Below are 19,864 nucleotides of genomic sequence, written 5' to 3' on the forward strand. Positions count from 1 at the left end.
GTGCATCCTCAGGTTTGGAGCCCTCGGTCGATCTCCCAGGGATGGGAGACACGAGGCTCCTTGTCCGTGAGCTTTACCCGGCTGTGTCCCAGCTCCGGAGCTGCCCGTTCACCCTGCTTTGCTCACACCGGGGCTGCTCCCGGGGTACGGCGAGCTGAGGCTGTTCCGTGGGGCCGCGGGTGCAGGTTTGGGGCGGGTCTGGGGCGCTCTGGGCTCCGTGAGGCTCCGTGGGTGCCGCCGGGGCTCCAGGGATGCAACCGGGGCTCTGTGGAGGTCCGTGGGTCCCGCTCCGGGCTCCGTAGGTCCGGCTCCGGGGTCCGTGAGTCCCGCTCTGCGGTCCGTAGGTCCCTCCCTCTCCGGGTTCCGTGGGTCCCGCAGCCCCCGGTGATGCCGGTGCCGGTATCCCTCGCCCCCCCCGCCGCCCGAGCGGGGCCGGTCCCGCCCCGTTCCGGTGACGGCGCGGGCGGGCCGGAAGCGCGGGGGGGCGCGGCGGCCCCGCTCCCATCCCGGTACTGCTCCGTCCCGGTGCTGTTCCTGTCCCGGTGCTCCTCCCGTTCCGGCCCGGTCCCATCCCGGCACCGCCATGCGCAAGTTCTTCCAGGAGATCAAGGCCGACCTGAAGTTCAAGACAGCGGGGCCCGGGCAGAAGCTCTCGGAGCCGTCCCGGTACGGGCTGGGGGGACCCTCCGGTTACGCCACCACCGGTAACGCCATCCCCGGGCACCCTCCGCGGCCGGTACCGCCCGCCCTGGGCCCGGTACCTGCCCGGGGCACTCGGGGCACTCGGGGAGGGAGCGGTGACAGCGCCGGGCCCGAGCGCTGCTTCCCCCGTCCTCGCGGTGCCACCGGCGGGTGGGCGCGCACGGGCGGACCCGAGCCGTGTCCTCCGTGCCAGGGCCCCCCGGGAGAAGCCGAAAGCCGAGGTGGCCCCGAAGCCCCGGCAGGCCCCGACGGATGAGGCGCAGAGAGCGGCGGCCGCGGCGCTGGCCCGGCTGGAGGTGAAGCCCAAGGGAGGAAAGGCTCCGTCCGCGTCGCAGGAGGCCATCAGGAACCAGGGTAGGAGCGGCCGCGGGAATCGCGGCTGGAAAAGCGCCCGGGGACGGCTCCCTGTCCTGCCTGTTTTGGGGCAGCTGTCCTGGAAATGGGGTCATGCGCAGCCCTGGGCTGGGACGCCACACCTGGGCAGGTGTTTGCTTCCCAGGGCAGCGCTGAGCTGTCCAAAAGGCTCTGGAATGTGTTGAGCCTCCGCTCCAACCGAGGTTTGTGTTTTGTAGTGAGGAAAGAGCTGATGGCCGAGGCAGCTGCCAGCGAGAAGGGGCTCTCCATGGAGGAAAAGGTGAGGGAGATGCTGCCATTCCCTGCTAAGCCCCCCTTGGGGCTGCTCTCCTTATCCTGAGAGGATTTATAAACATAATCCCCACCAAAACCTCCCCGTGCTCAGTTTGGTTTGATCTCCTTCAGGAGCAGGAGGAGGAAGGGGCTGCTGCTCCCTCTGTCTCAGGGGTTTATTTCATCTGCCCCTTGACTGGTACTGTTGTGAGGAAAGACCAGAAGGAGAAGCAGCTCCGAGAAGCCATCCAGGCAGTGAGTGCTTCCCTTCAAACTCCTTCCCTTCCCTCTTCAAACTCCTTTTTGTGCTGTGGGTCCCCTTCAGCAGTGACCTTGCCAACTCTCCACCTCCTTCGTGTAAAATCTCCCCCAGGACAATTTCACTTTACCTGTTCAATCATCTCTAGCCCAGCAAATGGGGAACAATTGAGCTGGGCTGGGGTCAGCTCCTCCCTGAGCAGCTTCTCTCCCTCTCCCCCAGTATTTCTCCGTGGACCCGGTGGCTGCTTCCATCATGGAGATCCACACCTTCAACAAGGACCGGGAGAAGGTCCGGCTGTGCGTGGAGACCATGGCCAAGTGAGTGTCACTGAGGGCATGGGCAGCTCATCCCTTCCCTGCTGGGTTTGCTTGCTCTGCTTCTAGCAAAGTCATTTTTTTCGGAAGAAAATGGAACTCCTGAACCACCCAATTTGACAGTTGACCTGGAGGAGTTGGTCCCACTAATCCAAGAGGCTTGGGAGCTGCTGGTTGTTCAGTTTGGCCCCAAAACATTTATGTATTTTATTTTCCTGGGTTTCTCAGCTTTTTTCCTCTGTGAGGTCTCTCTTTTCTCTCGACCTTGGAGTGTCCTGCTTTGATCCAGGCAGTGCATTTCTCTTCCTGCAGGTACCTGGATAACATCTATCTCCATCCAGAGGAGGAGAAATACCGGAAAATCAAACTGCAGAACAAGGTGTTTCAGGTGAGCTCAGGCTCCACAGCTGTTCAGCTTTGGAAAGCCCTTGCTTGGAGCAAACTCCACCTAAATTCTGTCCTTTTCTTCCAGGAGAGGATAAGCTGCTTGGAAGGGACACACAAATTTTTCCAGGCTGTTGGGTTTGAGACAAAAACACTGCCTGTTCCAGGACAAGGCAAGAACTCATTAATGTGGAGTCAGGGGGAGTTTGGGGGATGCTGGGGGCAGCTCTGGTTGCTGACAACTCCACAGAGGTCATTCCTCCAAGGCTGGAACAAAAACACCCTCTGAGCCTGCACATTCCTTGTCCCAGTGTGACATTTCCTTGTCCCCATGTCACTGCCCTAAAGTCCAAGAGCCTCACGCCCCATCCTTGCGCTTTCAGAGACCACGGAGGAGTTCTATGTGCTGAAGGAGGAGGTGCTGAGCAGGCTGGAAGACCTGAGGGAGCACAAGGAGCAGCTGCTGAGCTCGGAGCCCGTGCGGGCGCAGCTGCACCGGCAGCTGGCCGTGTTCCACCCCTCGCCCGCGGCCGCGCGCTTCGAGCTGCCCCACGACTTCTTCAGCCTCACTGCAGAGGAGCTGCGCCGCGAGCAGCGGCTCCGGTGAGGGCTCAGGGCACAGCAGCAGCGCCAGGGGACAGCAGCAGGGTCAGGGGACAGCAGCTGGTGGCTCTCCTTGGGCACTACAAGGGTCTGTGCCCGCAGGACGGAGGCGGTGGAGAAGGCGTCGATGCTGAGGACCAGAGCCATGCGCGAGAAGGACGAGCAGAGGGAGATGAGGAAGTACAACTACACGCTGCTGAGGGTGCGCTTCCCCGATGGATACATCCTCCAGGGTAAGGGGGACTCCTCACCCTTCCTTCGGGCACCTCCAGAAGCTGCCGAGGCTCCTTGGAGTGTAAGGAGGGGGTGCTGAGTGCAGCTGGTGGGATAAACCACCCCAAAACCACAGCAGGGCAATGTTTCCCCATGAACTCTTCCCACCTCCAAACCCTCTCCCTGCTCAGGGTTGGGATTTTAAGCCAGGATTGGACAGAGAGGGAAGAATCTCAAGGCATCATTAATTAAAGTCTGCTCTTCCCAAGCTAGACTCATTAGATCAGGGTGTGACAGCAGCCAGCGTGAGGCTGCCTGTGTGATGTCAGACTGTACAACAGCATAAATCCTCTTCAAATTTTCCTGTAGAACTCTGGAAATCATTTCAGGCTTCCCCAGCTCTTTGTTACAGGCTGGCAGGGGCTCCCAACAATTGAGTATTTTTCTTTGGGGATTCTGCTTTTATAGTTTTCAGTTAAATCAGGCTGGCTGTGTGGCAGGGAAGTCGTTGATCAAGTCAGCATCAGTGGGTGAAGCCCCACGGAACCGACCACAAAAGGTTAGATTTTGGTAAATGCCAGACTCTCTCACCTTGTTTTCTCATGGCAGGGACTTTTTATGCCCGAGAATCAGTGTCTGTGCTCTACAACTTTGTGAGAGAAGCACTCAGAGATGACTGGCTGCCCTTTGAGCTCCTGGGACCTGGAGGTCTCAAACTGACTGATGAGAACTTGGCCTTCAATGAATGTGGGTTGGTGAGTGAAAAAAATTATTGTTGGTACCTTCCAGAGCATCTTGAGGCTGTCAGAGACTTCTGCTGCTCAGAGCTGGGGGGGAAGCTTGTGTTCTTTTAGAGCCCCAAGTTGTGCTCTGCCCCTCATTTTAAGCACAAAGGAGTTAACCTGGGGGCTTGGAGGTGTGGAGGGAAGTGCAGGGTCCTCCTCCTGGAGCACAGAGCTGTCAGGGGCTGGGAAAGAGGGAAGGCAGCGATGGTGAGGGGGGGTATGAACAGAAAGCCCAAATTAGCATCCCCTAAAAGGAGCTGCTTGCAGAATCCAGCCTTGTCCTTCTCAGTCTGAGCAGTCCCAGCTTTGTGAATGCTCACAGGCTGCTCCACGCTCGGGAACAGAGCAACGTGGGAGTGCCCAGGGATGCACAAGCTGGGGCAGCGGGAGGTGTCCCTGCCCCAGGCAGGGGTGGCACTGGGTGGCTCTCAGGACTCCTGGCACCCTCCCCTGGCTGTGCTCAGTGCTGCTGTCGTGCCCAGGTGCCCTCGGCCCTGCTGAGCCTGGCCTGGGACGCCGCGGTCATGGCGGACGTGGAGGCGGCGGCGGCGGAGGAGCAGCGCAGCCCCCTCAGGCCCGAGCTGCTGGCCAGGGCCCAGCCCCTGTCCTGAAATAAAGGGCAGAGCCTCCAGCGCTGCTGGCTTTGGACTCGTCCCTCCTTTTGCCGAGACTGCTGGAGGTGGCTTTGGTTGGCTCTGCACAGGGGCCGGGCCCTGCTGTCCCCTCCCAGCTCCAGACTCACAGGTGGCCCCGGCAGCGGCTCCTCCCTGGGGCTGCCAACACCGAACTGGAGCAGGGACTGCCCGAGGTGTTCCCGAGGCCGTGGTGGAGCAGGGATGAGGGGCTGGTAAGGCTGGATGACCAGCCTGAGCCTGGGAAGGGGCTGGGTGTAGAGCTCAGCTTCCCGTTCTGCTTCTGTGTGCACTGTAACTCCTACTGGAGAGAAGCTATTTGGATAAAGTTACACTTAGTCTGATTAAATGGAATTATTTAAAGACTCAGTCCTGATCCCAGTTGCTTGAGTTGCATTGCTGTTGCAGGTTTGAGATGCCAAACCAGTCTGTGCTGGGGCTGGCACTGGTGTTACTGGGGCAGCATCAGCCCCTTGTCCCTTCAGAGAGTGACAGCAGGGAACAGCCACTGCTGCTGCCCAGGGGAAGATAACAAACCTGAAATTACAGACAATCTTTTAAAGAAGTAACTGATAACTCACCAGTTGTATAAAGCTGAAAGCCCCAGCAAGTTTGTCCTGTGTGTCACCAAGTTTGATGCCAGCTCAGTCCTGTAATACCTCAAGCAGAGTTTTCCTGTGCGACAGAGCCCAGCTCTGATGCAGACAAGAGACTGAGAATCTAGCCCTGACCTCTCCAGCCTGTCCCAAAATAAGAGAAACAAAGCATTTTTCCCTCTTCCAAAGATAAAGCCCTGCTGCTGTTCTCTGGAGCAAGTAAGACCACAAACAGGATGGTACAAGAGCATAAATTCATATATAATTGTACATCATTTATACCCAAGGCCACGCTGTACAACATTATGAACAGTCATTCCCCAGTGGCATCACAATAAGCTTATTCCAAAATCCCTCAGCTACTTTTAGAGATAACTTAGATACCTTCCATTACAAAGAAGTATCAAAATTTCAATAATGCTTTATTAAGGACAGATTAATATGCAGTATTAAAAAAAAAAAAAAGCTAAAAAGCTAAAGCTAAAAATTTAAGCTTCCATCTGGTCTGAAGCAGAACAAAGTGCTGTCTTCTCTTTACAAGAAATGTGGAATACTTTCAAGTATCTTGGTCAAAGATACACAAGGTTTAAAACTTTCTAGCTCATTCTACATACATACAGAGGAGTTAGTAGCATTAAAGTCTCAAATTGTATTAGATGGGCTGACCATGCTGCTGTCCTGGTGAGCAGCTCTTGTGCCACTGGATTCTGAAGCTGTGGAACCTGCAAAGGAGAGAATGTGTTTGGTTTATTTTTATAAATATCCTCATTAATCCAGTAAAATTTGACTACTTTATGTGTTATCTGTCTTAGCTTCCTGCATCTGTTGTGAGTCTCCTTTTCAACACTATTTAAACACTGGTTTTAATACTGGCTTCGTATTTAATATCACCAATCCAGAATAAAAAAAAATCACTTCAACCATAAAAAGGATTTCCATAATCTTTTCAGTGCTTTAGAGTCAGGCAGAGCCAAACAAACAGAGCTGCTTGTGTGTCAGCAGAGCCTGAGGGAGGGAAGCTGCTCAGTGGCATCCTCAGAACAAGAGGGGACGAACCTGAGGCGAGGGTTTCATCTCAGAGCCTGGTAATAAGCAAAAGCAGCTTAAGATTAAAGCCGGGCTCCTTGTCAAGCAGTCCCAATGTCTGTTTTGGGAGGTGGGAGGAGCTCAGAGAGGAAGGAGAGCCCAGATAATGCCTGGAATGGGTCAAACCCTCCAGAATTTCTGTGCACGAGTCGTTATCTGCCAGAGGAGCTGCCCAACACAAACCACTTTCCTCAGAGCAGGTTGGGAGAGCTCCATTGTGAGCAGCAAGAAAAGAGCCCAGAGCTTTGGAAAGCACAGCACGTGCTTGGAGTCAGCTCATTGATCTGTGTGATCACGGCCAAAAGCTCCTGGAGATGAAAGGAGCTGCTGCACATCCTCCTCCCAGCGTGGCCTGAAAGGAGAGGCTGCAGCACAGGGGCTTTGAAGCCATTTCCAAGGGATAACTGGGACACCAACACGAGCAAGTGCTCAGATTGTGGCTGCTCCCTGATGTGGCTGCACCAGAGGGGTGATAACCCAGCCCCTGCCAGGCTGGAAGGGCTCTGCATGCCCCAGAGGGCAGCAATGTTTGCCATCGTTTGCCAGCGGATGTGCTGGCACTGCCCCAGTGCTCACCTGTGCCCCCAGGAACAGGCAGGTGACCCTGGCTGCTCACAGGGGCTTTGTGTGAGACAAAAAGGGGAGGAGGAGGGCAGAAAAGGCAAGAGCAGCTTAGAGAAGGCCACAAATAGCAAAGAAACATCTTTTAAAAGAGGATAAAAAGCAGCAGTATCTGGAATAAGATATCTATAGAGATAAAAGCCCAAGGAATGGTGAAAAGGGCAGAAAAAAACAAGTTTAGGGAGTCCTGCTCCCTTGGTACCCATCTCCCTTCCCACCTTTTCCTGGCTGTACATCCACAATCATGCAGTCATCATCTTCCTCATCTTCCTCAGTGTCTGCCTGAAATCCATCCATCTCTGCAGCCTGGAGGGAAAGAGCAGGTATCAGGTGTGAGCCAGGAGGTGCCAGGGGCCAGAGCTGGCACAGGCAGTGCTGGGCACCCTCTGGGCGGGTGGGCACATCTGGAAGGGAGGAAATCTGCAATTCCCAGCTCCACAAGCCGGGACCTGTGACAGAAGGGCTCAGTGCAGTGGCACACAGAGTGGGAAAGGGGCCAAGCTCTGCTCCAGGATCCTTCCCTCTTACACAACTGCTGAGCTGCCCCCGCAGCACAGGCAGCTCAGGCTCCACGGGAATCTGACTCTTGCTGCATTTGTGGAAGGGAAATCTCTCCCCCCTCTGTTTATTATTTTCATAGAATCACAGACTCATAAGGGTCAGAGAGTCCAACTGCTCCCCAGCACTGCCCTGTCCCCACGTGCCACATCCCCAAGGATTTTAAATCCCTGCAGGGCTGGGGGCTCCAGCTGTGCCCAGGGCTTTACAACCCTTTCCATGAAGGAATTTTCTCAATATCCAACCCAAACCCCCCTGGCACAGCTTGGGGCTGTTCCCTCTTGTCCTGGTGTCCCCTGGGAGCACAGCCTGCTGTCCCCTGGCTGTCCCCTCCTGGCAGGAGCTGTGCAGAGCCACAAGGGCCCCCTGAGCCTCCTTTTCTCCAGGCTGAGCCCCTTTGGATGTGCTCTCCCTCCTGAAGATGGAGAATTAATGTTGCTTGTCAAGTTTGGACCTTGCTCTCCCCTGACTCCTCCTCCTCTTTGCCAATCAGCTTTTATTCAGGGAGTGGTGCCAGCTCTTCCCTTGCTGCCCAGGTTTCCTGCCATGGGAAAAGCCCAAATTCCCCATTTGGAATGGAGAACAGAGACCAAGGAGTGACACAAACCAAAGCTGCCCAGCTGGGAGGCTCTGTTGAGTTTTGTTATTTTTCCTCCAGCTGGAACTGGAATGAAAATCCTGATCCCCATCCCCTAAAAAAAACTCTTCCAAGCCAAGAAAATTTTCAATTTCCATCTCTCAATAAAGTGCCAACTCTCAAATGCAATCCCTCCTATACGTGGGCAGGTACTGCCCACTCCAGCACCCAATTCTTCTCTTATGTAAGAGCACCTTGACTCACACAAGCCCTGGTGTGAGCTCCCCAGCACAGAAACACGTGCCAGAGTGGGGATCTGGCAGCTCCCAGCATTGCCAGGCTCTCCCCATGCCCCAGCCTGGCTCCACAGGTGGGGTGGGATCTCAACACCTGATTGAGACATCAGCAATGAAAAGCTTCTGGGGCTGTGACACCTCTGCTGGCAGCTGCACCTCCCCAGCACAGCTCTGAGGAGCTTTGAAGCATTCAGAGTGGTGATGTAATTCTCCTAAAAGCCTTTGTTTTGCTATTTCTGCTCCCTTATAAGCTGAATTTCCAGTGGGTGCCAAGCAGAGACTTTTATCTCTGCCTTTATTTAGTGTACAAGAAAAAACCCAAGCAGATGGAGTTTGGGGGCTGAGCAGCTTCTCACAAGTCTCTGATCTCTATCAATACCTGAATGCTGAGCTTTTTCAGTAGAAAAGCCAAAAAAGCCAAGAATAAATTGGGAAGGCAAAGCATAAAAAGCATCAAAAGCCTCATCTGTGGTCCATGGGAGGGGGGGTGGAACGAGATCAGCTTTGAGGTCCCTCCCCACCCAAACCATTCTGGGGCTCTTTCCTGAGCTGGTGCACAGGGAAGGAGGAATAAATCCACTGGCAGGGATTTCAAACCCTGCCCTGCCTGGGGGATTGGAAGCCAGAGGTTGGTAACCCCAATTTCCAGCACCTAAAGCCTCCACAGAGCATCCCAAGCTTTGTGGGGACCCAAATGTGGCTCCTCCAGGGCTTGAAGGGACCAAGAGGAAACACAGAGAGAGACTTTGGGCAAGGGATGGAGGGACAGGACACAGGGAATGGCTCCCACTGCCAGGGGGCAGGGTTGGATGGGATTTTGGGAAGGAATTCCTCCCTGTGATGGTGGGGAGGGGCTGGGATGGAGTTCCCAGAACAGCTGTGGCTGCCCCTGGATCCCTGGCAGTGCCCAAGGCCAGTGGGAGGTGTCCCTGCCATGGCAGGGGTGGCACTGGGTGGGGTTTAAGGTCCCTCCCAAGCCAAACCATTCTGGAATTCCATGCTCCCATTTTTCAGTCATGATGAGGCTCCAGCACTACCTGTGGTCGCCCTGAAAAGCAGAAGCAACAACAGGAAAACCACAACACAGCTCCCAGGCAGCAAGCACTGCAATTCCACCTCATTTTGTCCCTATGAGTTATTGTATTTTTAAACCAGCTCTTGAAATTCAGCTTTATGTGTGTCAGGATGAGCTGGAGCCTTTACAGACTGCTCTGGGCTGAGTTGCAGCACTTGGGAACCACATTTAATCCCTTCACATGCAACTGCTGTAAGTCATCAGCCCGGGCTGTACATCTGGCAGCCACAGGCACACATAAAACCTGCACACAAATTACACCCAGCTGTAAAACCAAGGCCAAGCAGACTCTCCAACCATTCACAGCTTGGATGCAATCAGGGCCAAATAGCAGAGAATGGAAGAACAGCAGGAGAGCAACGTTTCGAATGGAACAGAGAGTCCAAGCTGCAGACACACAAAAGAAACCCATCTCTTTAGCCCCGGCATTTCACTCCTTTCCCCATAAAAAGGGTCTTTTGGTGTGCAGGACAGTGGCTGGAGGTAACAGGCTGAGCTGGGGGGTGCAAACACCCCCAGCACTCCTTACTGGGGCACAAGGAACTCACCTGCTCAGCGCCCCGAGGCCTCTTCATGAACTTGGTGATGGACATGCTTCCCATGGCCTTCCTCTTGGCTGCCAGGGGGGTGGGCTGGGGCACGGGCACTCCTGGCACGCCGCCCCCCTCCTCCTTGCCCGTGCAGGGCACCTGGGTGACGTAGCTCCACTGGCAGGGCACGGGCAGCTGCTCCTGGCCGAAGCTGCGCAGCACCTCGGCGTGCACGTACCAGCACATCCTGAACTCGGGCCTCTTCTCGTACACGGAGCTCTCTGAGATGATCCTCTTGAGCCTGGCCTTGGAGGGCACGCCGCTGTCCTCGCCCCCCCCGGGCTCCGGGGGGCTCCTGGGGCCGTGGCTGAAGCGTCCCTGGCGGCAGCACTCCTGGAACTCCTGGATGATCACCCTGCTCCCGTGCACGTTGCCGTGCAGCAGCGGCAGCAGCTGGGCCAGGACTGCGGGGGAACGGCACAGAAAGGGTTAAAGGTGGGGAAGAAATCAGCACAGAATGGGTTAAAGGTGGGGAAGAAATCAGCACAGAATGGGTTAAAGGTGGGGAAGAAATCAGCACAGAACGGGTTAAAGGTGGGGAAGAAATCAGCACAGAACGGGTTAAAGGTGGGGAAGAAATCAGCACAGAACGGGTTAAAGGTGGGGAAGAAATCAGCACAGAACGGGTTAAAGGTGGGGAAGAAATCAGCACAGAACGGGTTAAAGGTGGGGAAGAAATCAGCACAGAATGGGTTAAAGGTGGGGAAGAAATCAGCACAGAAAGGGTTAAAGGTGGGGAAGAAATCAGCACAGAACGGGTTAAAGGTGGGGAAGAAATCAGCACAGAACGGGTTAAAGGTGGGGAAGAAATCAGCACAGAAAGGGTTAAAGGTGGGGAAGAAATCAGCACAGAAAGGGTTAAAGGTGGGGAAGAAATCAGCACAGAAAGGGTTAAAGGTGGGGAAGAAATCAGCACAGAATGGGTTAAAGGTGGGGAAGAAATCAGCACAGGTACTCCAGAGCTGGCCCAGGATTGTGGGGGAAAGGTGGCACAGAATGGGTTAAAGGTTGGGAAAGCTTTGGGATGGAAATCAGCACAGGCACTCCAGAACTGCAGAGGGGAAAAGTGGCACAGAATGGGCTAAAGGTGGGAAAGAAATCAGCACAGGTACTCCAGAGCTGGCCCAGGATTGTGGGGGGAAATGGCACAGAATGGGTTAAATGTTGGGAAAGCTGGGGGATAGAAATCAGCATGGGCACTCCAGGATTGGTTTTAGAGATGGAATGCCCAGAGAAGCTGGGGGTGCCCCATGCCTGGAAGGCTCCAAGGTGAGCTTGGTTGGGCTTGGAGCAAGTGGAAAGTGTCCCTGCCCATGGCAGAAACTGGATGGTCTTTAAGGTGCCCCCCAACCCAAGCCAACCCACTCTGGGATTCCATGATTGTACCAGCAGCTAGATCTGATATAGAAACAACATCCTGGAGTGAAATCCCCACCCCCTGCTTGGCCTTTATGTGAGTTATTCACAGCCCTGTGTTAATCAGGTGCAGGAAAAGCTCAGGACTGGAACCAAACACAGAAACCAAACAATTTCCCCCAAACAACAAACAGGCTCAGGCCCATCCTAAATCTGAGCTTGCTCAAGTCTGGTTGGCTTTAGTTCCTAGATTGCCCAGAGCAAGACTTTTTGGAGAGGCAGTGCCAGAAAAGTCCTTTCCAAGAGCTCTCAGAGATTCCTTGGATTCCAGCCCTGTCACAAACAGGTCACTCTGAATGCAGCACTCACTAATCCCCCACTCCCTCCAAAGCAGAGCACAGCACTGTGGAAGCACTGCTCAGCCCTTCAGGTCTTACTTTGCTGATCTTTTGCTCTTTTTTTGCTACATTTCTGTGTCTGCTGCTCCTCCTCTGGCACAGGTGGATCCAGGACACAGGCTGTGAACTGCTGGAGCACCTTCAGGTCAGGGTTGGTGCCGTTGTCCTTTGCTGCCCTGTCCCAGACACAGCCAATCTTCACAGGCTGCAGGACATGGAACCTCTTCCCCTTGGCTATCAGCTCATCCCACTCCTTTGCTTTCAGCTTCTGACGAACCTTCTGGTTCTCTGGGTCACCCTCCTGCAGCCACAGGGGACAAAGGACTCGTTACAGCCACGCCACGATGAAAAAAGAGCTTTTTAAAGGCAGCTTTGCCTCGTGTTCCCTGAGCCATGAACCGTGCAGGCACAGAGCACGTGCTGCCCTCCCCTGCCAGTATTGACACGGCACAGTTCACTGGAAACAGATGGGAACTCAGGGACAGCCAGCTGCCTTACCTCTGTCACACCTTCATCTTCAGATAGGTACCCATGGGGTACAAAAAACCCATCGTCCTCATCTTCATCCTCTCCCTCCTCTTCGTCATCCTACAAACAAATGGGTTAGAGTTAGAACCACACCCAGTGCAAGCGGTTCCTGATCTTATTCAGCATGCAGGATCCTCACCTCTTCACTATGGGAGAGACTTTCCCCTGGCTCCTCCTCCTCCCACTCTTCATCACTGTCCACTTCATAGTCCAGCAGTTTCTGCAAGAAATGCCAACATTTCTGTCCATCAGCACCAAACCCAGGCTGGGCTTTCAGAGGGAACAAAATGGCTCAGAAATGCCAGGGAAGCAGAGAACTTGGCCAAGCACATTCACTTCTAGAGCACAAAGGATGCAGCAGGCTGAGGTGCTTACAGTGTCCTTGGACCATGGGTTCCTGGCACGGATCAGGGAGGTTCTCTTGTTCCAGGTGCCCCAGTAGGCAGGACGGTGATTCTCACTGAACTGCAGGAGCTTCATCCTGCCAAACTTCTCCCTCTCAGGAACAGCATCTGCCTGGCAGCTGTCCACCACCACCACGTCACTGGGAACACAGGGGAAGGTGGCTGAGCCCCACTGAGCAGCTCCAGCCTTCCCTCCTCTCCAATCCTCAAACCCTCTCTGCAGTTCATTTCATAAACCAGAAGCAAAGCAAGCCCTCAAGCGCAGACTGACCTGTTGACACTGTCACTGCTGTCACTGACCAAAGTGGGCCCAGTTTTTCGTGGTTTGCGACATTTTAGATCCTTCAAGAAAGAATCTTCAGCATTCTGGGCGTGCAGGAGCTTGTCCAGCTGTTCCAGGTCCTCTGGTTCCAGGGCCACACGGCTGAGGGGGGCTAAGACCATGTTCTCCTTAATTTCAAAAGGAGCAAACTTGCCACAGGAGCCAGCAAGGGTCTGAAACATCAAGTGAGGAATGTCAGGGTTTGGACACTGAGAAGCTGCAGCACCAACACATGCAAGGAACACCTGCTGTTGAGGTGTTGTCTGAGGTGAAGATTTAGGTTAAGTGAAGATTAAGTTAAGCCCTTCCTGTCCAAGACTCCAGATCTTCCAGGCAATGCAGAAGACAGAGCTGAGATTCACTGAACCAACCACAAATGTCTTTTGTAGTCCCTGCTCTGGGCATTTTCTCAAAATCCTTTGCACTTTTGGGACCAGGAAATTAAGAAAAAAACAATATTTTGACTACCTAAGAAGCTGTAAGGGGCAGCTGAGAAGGAAATCAGGGTATTTTTGTTAGGAACAACTGTGAGAGACCAACACACAGAGGCACAGCAGTCCCTCACCTTGGGGGCTTGTGGAGTCTTTGGTTTCTGGAAGAACCTGGTGATCTCTGCTTTCTGGGCATTGATGCGCTGAAACGAGAACCCAAACGCAAATGTGAGGTGGGACAAAGCTCTGGAATGCCAGGTGAGCTCATCTCATGCATGACTCAACTTCAAATGAGGCACAAAGCAAAGTTCAGGCAGTCAGCAGCTCCTGTGACTCAACAGAAGCTCTGATTGTCCTGCCTGGCACCAGCAGGGCTTCAGTGGCACTGCCAGGGCACAGGTCACCTGTGGCCATTCAGAAACACACACAGAGAGGGGAAAAGCAAAGGAACCAACAGGGGTGAAAGGAACAGGTAAAACCTGCATGGAGCAGCCCCAGCAGGTCGGGGGGACAGGCTGCACACAAAGGAACCTGCTCCACCATTTCACCCCAGAAAGAATTTAGAGACAAGCCAGAGAAAACATTTTTACCTTTTCTTTCTCCTTTAACCGTTTCTCCTCTTCCTTCTTTCTCTTCTCCTCAAGTTTTGCCCTTGAAAACAAAGATCATGTGAATTGTCACACATCAGGAAGGGTGAAGAGGAGGTGGGAAGCCCCAGACCCCACCACGAGGATCATCTGTCAACCCAGCCAAGAACCACACTTGGTGAAGTGCAGAGGAGACTTTGTTCATTCCTTGCAGAGCAAATATTGACCCATTTCAAGTTCATGGGCTGCCTCACGTTCCTCTCAATGCCAGGGAGTTCCAGGGGTTACCAAGTCCCAGTAACTTCCTCCACAAAGAGCCCAAGTGAGCCAGGTCAGGAGGGGAAGCTCAGGGCACTGCTGGGATGGGGGCACAGAGTCCCTCAGGATTTCAGAGCCACCCCCTGACCCCAGGCCCGTGCTGCTGGAGCAGGACAGGGAAAGAGGGGATGGAAATCAGCACAGGGACCCCCAGGGGCTGCACAAGCCCAGGCACTCACTCCAGAGCCTCCTGCCTCTCCTTGCGCTTCTCCTCCTTCACTCGCAGCTTCTCAGCTTTCTCCTTCTCCTCCTTTTCCTTCTTTTCCCTCCTTTCTCTCTCCTTCAACTCTTTCTCTTCCTCTTTCCTCTTCTTGGCCTCCTCTTTGGCTCGTTCCTTCGCAGCTTTTGCCTCTTCCTTGAGCCTCCCCTTCTCCTCCCTCTCTGCCTGCAGCTTCTGGAGCTTGTCCGCACGCTCCTGGTCCTGGGGCACAAAGGGGACACTCAGAACTGCAGCTCTGTGCTCCCAAAACTGCTGAAAATCAGCATTTATTGCTCAGAAAGGAAGCTGGGCCCACCCAGTGCTTGACCTGCAGCATCACAAAATATCCTGGAATGGGAAGGACCCTCATTTTCCCCAGGAATGCAGGTAAGAGCACATCCACAGCCCCCCTGCCTCAGCTGAGCTTCCCTGGGCTGCCTCTCTGAAAGCTTTAATTATTCCTTTCCCTTAGCAGAAGAAAAAAGGTATTTTCATTTCTCTACGCATCAAAGAAAGCTTTGTATTGAGTCATCTTCATTACCACAGTGGCATTATGGAAAATTAGATGGGAATTAAAAAATCGTAGTTATTCCCTTATTTAATAGGAGATTTCAGATTCTTTCCAAAATATTTCCCCCTGAGCAAAGCTTTTCATGCTGTGGTGTCATCACAGGGCTACAGTGGTGTCACTTCTACAAGTGAATTTGAGCTGGTTTGACATCACAAACCCACTAGGATTTTCTGATTGTTTCCACAAGCACAGGAATCACTTCGATGATCCTTGTGGGTCCCCCCCAGCTGGGCTATTCCATGATCTCAGGGAATAAAGTCATTCTCCAAACCCCAGACTGTGGAGCCTATCCCTTGTTTTCTTCTATTCCAGATCATCAGACATCACCAGTGCCCTGAGACTGTTCAAGGGGCACTCTGGGAACAGATTTTATTGGAAGTGTTGCCTTTTATGGTGTTTCCTGCCAAAACAACTGCAATTCCCACCGTGGCTCTGCTGACACAAAGGAGGAAAATGTCAAATTAAATAGAAAAAGCTTTTCTGTGCTGCTGGCACTGGTGATGTCACCAGGAAAGGAGGCTCTGCCTGTGCCCAGACACTCCCAACTCCTCCCTGGGTATTTTCAGTTTTCTTTTATTGATTTCACATCTCTCCTTGTCAACATCAAGGCTTCCTTGAGCAGTGTCACAACACAAATAACTGCAGAAAGCCACCAACAGCCAAATGGTGCCAATGGCAAGGAAACAACACTGTCAGCCTGAGTCATGGAATGTGCAGGGTGCTGGTGTGAAGCTGACAGCTCACTGGTGGCTCTGCTTCATTCCCAGCATCATTTTTAGCTTCCATTCTCCTTTCTCTCCCTCCCATCCCTGCTATTTTTAACACAGCTATAGAAAGGGAAGAAAACAACAGATTGGAATTCTATATGGGGCACTGGGAAAGGCTGCAAAGCTTTACAGCTACAACTTACATAAAACACACGAGTTTATAAACAAGCCACTGAGAGACACAGAATTCCTGAGCACAAACCTTCCCAGTGCAGATAAAACAAACCCAAAAAAGCCCAATTCCTGCAGCACTGACCCTTCAGCCTCCGTGAGTGGCAGCAGAGTTTGCTGAGGAGCTGCACCCAAGCAAACAGAACCTGGAGCTTGAGCATTCCCAGTGGTGGCATCCAGTGGTGACATCTAGGAAGCCACAGAGTGCCCCATTTCCCTTGTGTATTAATAAAATCAGAACCTAAATCTTGGGGCTTCAAGCTCTCCCCAAAGAGCCCCAAATGCAGCCAGGGCTCCATTCAGGAGCTCTGGAAAGAGCCAAGCACTTTAACTGCCTGCATTAAAGGTTTTTCCATGCTCCTCAGGGTAAGGAAAAATGGCAAAAGAGATGTTGCAGCTGGGCTGAGATAAAAGGCAAAGCCTTTGTTGGGTGTCAGGGAAATGCCTTACTCTTTGCAATCTCAGCTTCTCCTTCTCTGCTGAACTTCTGTGGAATTTCTGAGGTACCTGGAATTACAAAATGCAAGTTTTAGAGGAGATCCTGAGGGACAGGATCCCTGCAGAGCCCATCCAGTCACCCCAGTTTCCCCCAGAGCAGGGAATGAGGACACACAAAGGAACATCCAAATCCCCCTGAGCAGGGAATGAGGACACAGGACAGGAATATCCAACCTCCCCACTCCCACCCCAGCCTGGATCCACCTCCTGTCCCCCTGAACAAACCCCTCTGGTCCCCTCAGCCCTACAGGACCCTTTGCAAGGGGACACCACACCAGGGGAGCTGCTCTGAACCACAGGGGACATGGCAAACTCAATTCCTTCCAGCAAAACTTATATTTGTTTGGGGTTTTTTTTTGGGTTTTTTTGGTTTTTGTTTTTTTTTTTTTTTTTTTTTTTGTATCCACCTATCTTGCTGTGATATTTAGCTGTAACTTTATAAACACAAGGACTGTTTTCCACATTTTAACATTTTCTTATGTTGTCATCACAGTCCACTTGATCTTCCACCAGTAACAGCTCACTGACCCTAAATTCCAGTCAGGGCACATTTCTCATTTATCTTTTATTTATGGGGGAAGAAAAAAGAAAAAAATTTATGGTTTTATGCATAAGACCATCGTTCATAGACTGGTTAAAGGCCTAATTTGTCAATATTTCAGCACACTGTGACTTGATTTACTGGATCCCCCTCCTCCTGCTGCCATTCACAGCATCACATTTAAATTGTGATTAACAGGCTAACACCGCCCAACTGCTTTATTTTCTACATTTATCTGACAGAAAACAGGAGTTCTGTCAAGTGGGGGCTTCAGCTCCTTGGGGCTGTTTCCTCCCAGGAAAACAAAGCTCCCAGCTGCACAGCTTTGGGGTACAAAGCCTCATTTTGGGGAGCAGCACAGGAGCAAATCCAGCCCCACTGGCAGTGCTGGATTACACCAGGAGTGCTTTCTGCTGTTCTGCTACACTGGAAATTCTTCATGCCTGCTGGAGTGTGTCTGTTTATTTCAGAGAGGGGGAGTTTTCACAGAGGAGGAATTAATTGATCACTTGACTTGATAAACACAACAGAAGGACTGAGAGAACCATCCCTGTGGTGTTTGAGCCACCTGAGCAGGTGCTGCCACCCTTGGAAGCTTCTCTGTCCAAACTGCCCCAAAAATCAGGGTGGCTGAAACTCAGGTGAGCAAAAACCCCCTCACCCAGAGCTTTGTGATGGAATCCCAGAACGATTTGGATTGGGAGGGACCTTAGAGCCCACTCAGTGCCACCCCTGCCATGGGGCACGTGCCACTGTGCCAGGCTGCTCCAATGCCCACCCAGCCTGGCCTTGGGCACTGCCAGGGATGAGGCAGGAGAGCAGAAATTCAGAGCTGGAAAAGCATCTGCACTGGCTGTTCTGGGGGAACACCCTCACAGGAATCCCAGCAGCCCTGAGGAGGATGAAACAGAGCTTGGGAAGAACCACCTGAACGCAGAACTGCTGCTCCTAAAACACCAAGCCCCAGGTGGGCATTTCACTAAAGAAATGTAAATACAGCAGCAGCCAGAAGCAGGGAGGATGAAGGATTTAGAGATCCCAAAGGGCAACAATTCAGTAATTAATTGGTAATGAATCCCCAGCCCGTTTCCTGCACTCCTCAGTGCCCCCCTCACCCTGCTCCCCAGAAGGCCAGGAACCCAAGCAGCACGAAGCAGAGCAGACCCACCTTCCTGGCAGGTGTGGAGGCAGCCAGGGGGCTGCTGCTGCTGCCCTTGCTCTGTGCCAGGAGCTCGGGGGAGCCCCCAGAGCTCAGGGAGGAGTTGGTCAGTCCCGAGTCCCCCTCGTGGGACGACTCCAGGGCCTCGCTCTCCGACGAGGCCACCTGGGGGCATTTCAGGCTCATGATGTCCTCCAGCAGCACCACGGGCACCTTCCCCTCAAAGAGCACATCCTTCAGTTCTCCCTGAGAGCCTTTCCTGCCTGCTGCATCCTGGCAGGCCGTGGGGCTGGAGCGTGGGGGGCTCCCAGCTCCTGCAGCTGCACAGGGCCCCTCAGTCCCCACAGAGTCACCTGCTGGGCTGCCCTGCACGGGGCTCAGGCAGCCCAGCTCCTTTCCTATGGTGCCATTGCTCACAGCAGCTGTAGAATCCACGGCCCCCCGCTCTGTGCTGTCCCCAGGTCCGTGGGCAGGGCCCCTGGAGGGGTCAGGAGCACCCCCAGGGTCACTCGTGTCACCTCCTGGGGTTTTCTGGATAAAATGGTCCAAGGGACCCTTCCCGTTCACGAGTTTTGGAGTCAAATTCCCGTCGGAGCCCAGCTGGCAGTCGTTCTCCACATTGTCCAGGGAGGCACCTGAGGCATCCAGGGAGGGATCCTTGCTGGCAGCAAAAGCACTCGGGGAGCTCTTGACTTTTTTGACTTCTGAGCCGACATCGAGGTTCTCCTTTGGCACAGGGTTGAGGCGCTTGAAGGGCAGCCGGGCTGCAAGAACAACACCAGGTCAGAGACAGGAAACACCAAAGGCTTTCATCCATTCTGGAGCACACTGAAAACTGAGATGAGCCACTTCGAGAATATTTAATCACAACCAAGCCAATGTATTTGATAAAATACAGGTGTGGGATGTTTTTAATGTGTGCTGGATGAGAGACACTCCCTTACCTTGGACGAGCTTCCGTGGAGGAACAGCAGCTTTGTCTCTGCACTCCATGGCTACGGGAGAAAACAACAAATCAGCACTTGTGGTTGCTCCCAGCGAGCCCAACAGCTCTCCCAGAGCCGCTAAGGGAGAACAAAGAGGTCCCAGTGTCACCCCCAAGCCAAAGGAACCCCCGACCCAGCGGGTCCCGCAGCCACCCTGTGCCCCTCACACTGTCCTGGGGCAGGAGCGTCCCCAGCAACGTGTGCCTGCACCCAAGGGGATGCGAGGAGGGAATTCCTGCCTGTGAGGGTGGGCAGGCCTGGCACAGGTGCCCAGATCAGCCCTGGCTGCCCCTGGATCCTGGCAGTGCCCAGGCCCGGCTGCAGCACCCGGGCTGTCCCTGCCCATGGCACGGCTGGCACGGGATGGGCTCTCAGATCGCTCCCCACCCAAACCGCTCTGTGCCTGCACGAGTGCGGCTGCAGGGCGGGCCCGGGCCCAGCCCCGGGGCGCGGCGGCAGCTCCGGCACCTCCTTTGTTACCCCGGGCAGGCCCCGCGCACCCCGCGGCCCAACCGCCGCCGGAAACACCGCGCGCCCCGGCCGCGCCGCGCCGCACCCCCAGCCCGGCCCTACCTGTGGCGGCGGCGGCGGGCGCGGCTCGCGGCGGTGCCGGGCGGCGGCGGCCGACCCTGAGGCGGCCCGGCCCGCGCAGCCCCCGCCGCTCCGGGCCCGGTCCCGCCCGGCCCGTCCCGCTCGTACTTGGCGGG

General features: G+C 54.1%; 2 protein-coding genes across 2 annotated transcripts; one reads left to right on the forward strand and one right to left on the reverse strand.

The window, feature by feature from the left end:
• The first annotated feature begins 471 nt into the window (after positions 1–471).
• Positions 472–5,900, forward strand: UBXN6 (UBX domain protein 6). The gene is made up of 11 exons (XM_058820935.1): positions 472–666; positions 896–1,056; positions 1,275–1,336; positions 1,462–1,584; positions 1,811–1,908; positions 2,218–2,293; positions 2,378–2,462; positions 2,673–2,892; positions 2,995–3,125; positions 3,715–3,860; positions 4,373–5,900. Exons 1-11 carry the CDS (start codon positions 584–586, stop codon positions 4,499–4,501), a joined length of 1,314 nt encoding a protein of 437 aa, XP_058676918.1. The 5' UTR covers positions 472–583; the 3' UTR covers positions 4,502–5,900.
• On the reverse strand, positions 5,398–19,230 carry CHAF1A (chromatin assembly factor 1 subunit A). Its single transcript, XM_058820934.1, has 14 exons — positions 19,116–19,230; positions 18,181–18,935; positions 16,424–16,480; positions 14,445–14,686; positions 13,951–14,011; positions 13,495–13,563; positions 12,879–13,102; positions 12,579–12,747; positions 12,343–12,423; positions 12,174–12,263; positions 11,715–11,976; positions 9,880–10,325; positions 7,044–7,131; positions 5,398–5,840 (listed from the first exon to the last, which is right to left on the reverse strand). Exons 1-14 carry the CDS (start codon positions 19,162–19,164, stop codon positions 5,761–5,763), a joined length of 2,673 nt encoding a protein of 890 aa, XP_058676917.1. The 5' UTR covers positions 19,165–19,230; the 3' UTR covers positions 5,398–5,760.
• Between the last annotated feature and the right edge of the window lie 634 nt (positions 19,231–19,864).

The sequence above is a fragment of the Ammospiza caudacuta genome, chromosome 28 (genome assembly GCF_027887145.1).
Source record: "Ammospiza caudacuta isolate bAmmCau1 chromosome 28, bAmmCau1.pri, whole genome shotgun sequence".
Lineage (NCBI taxonomy): Eukaryota > Metazoa > Chordata > Aves > Passeriformes > Passerellidae > Ammospiza > Ammospiza caudacuta.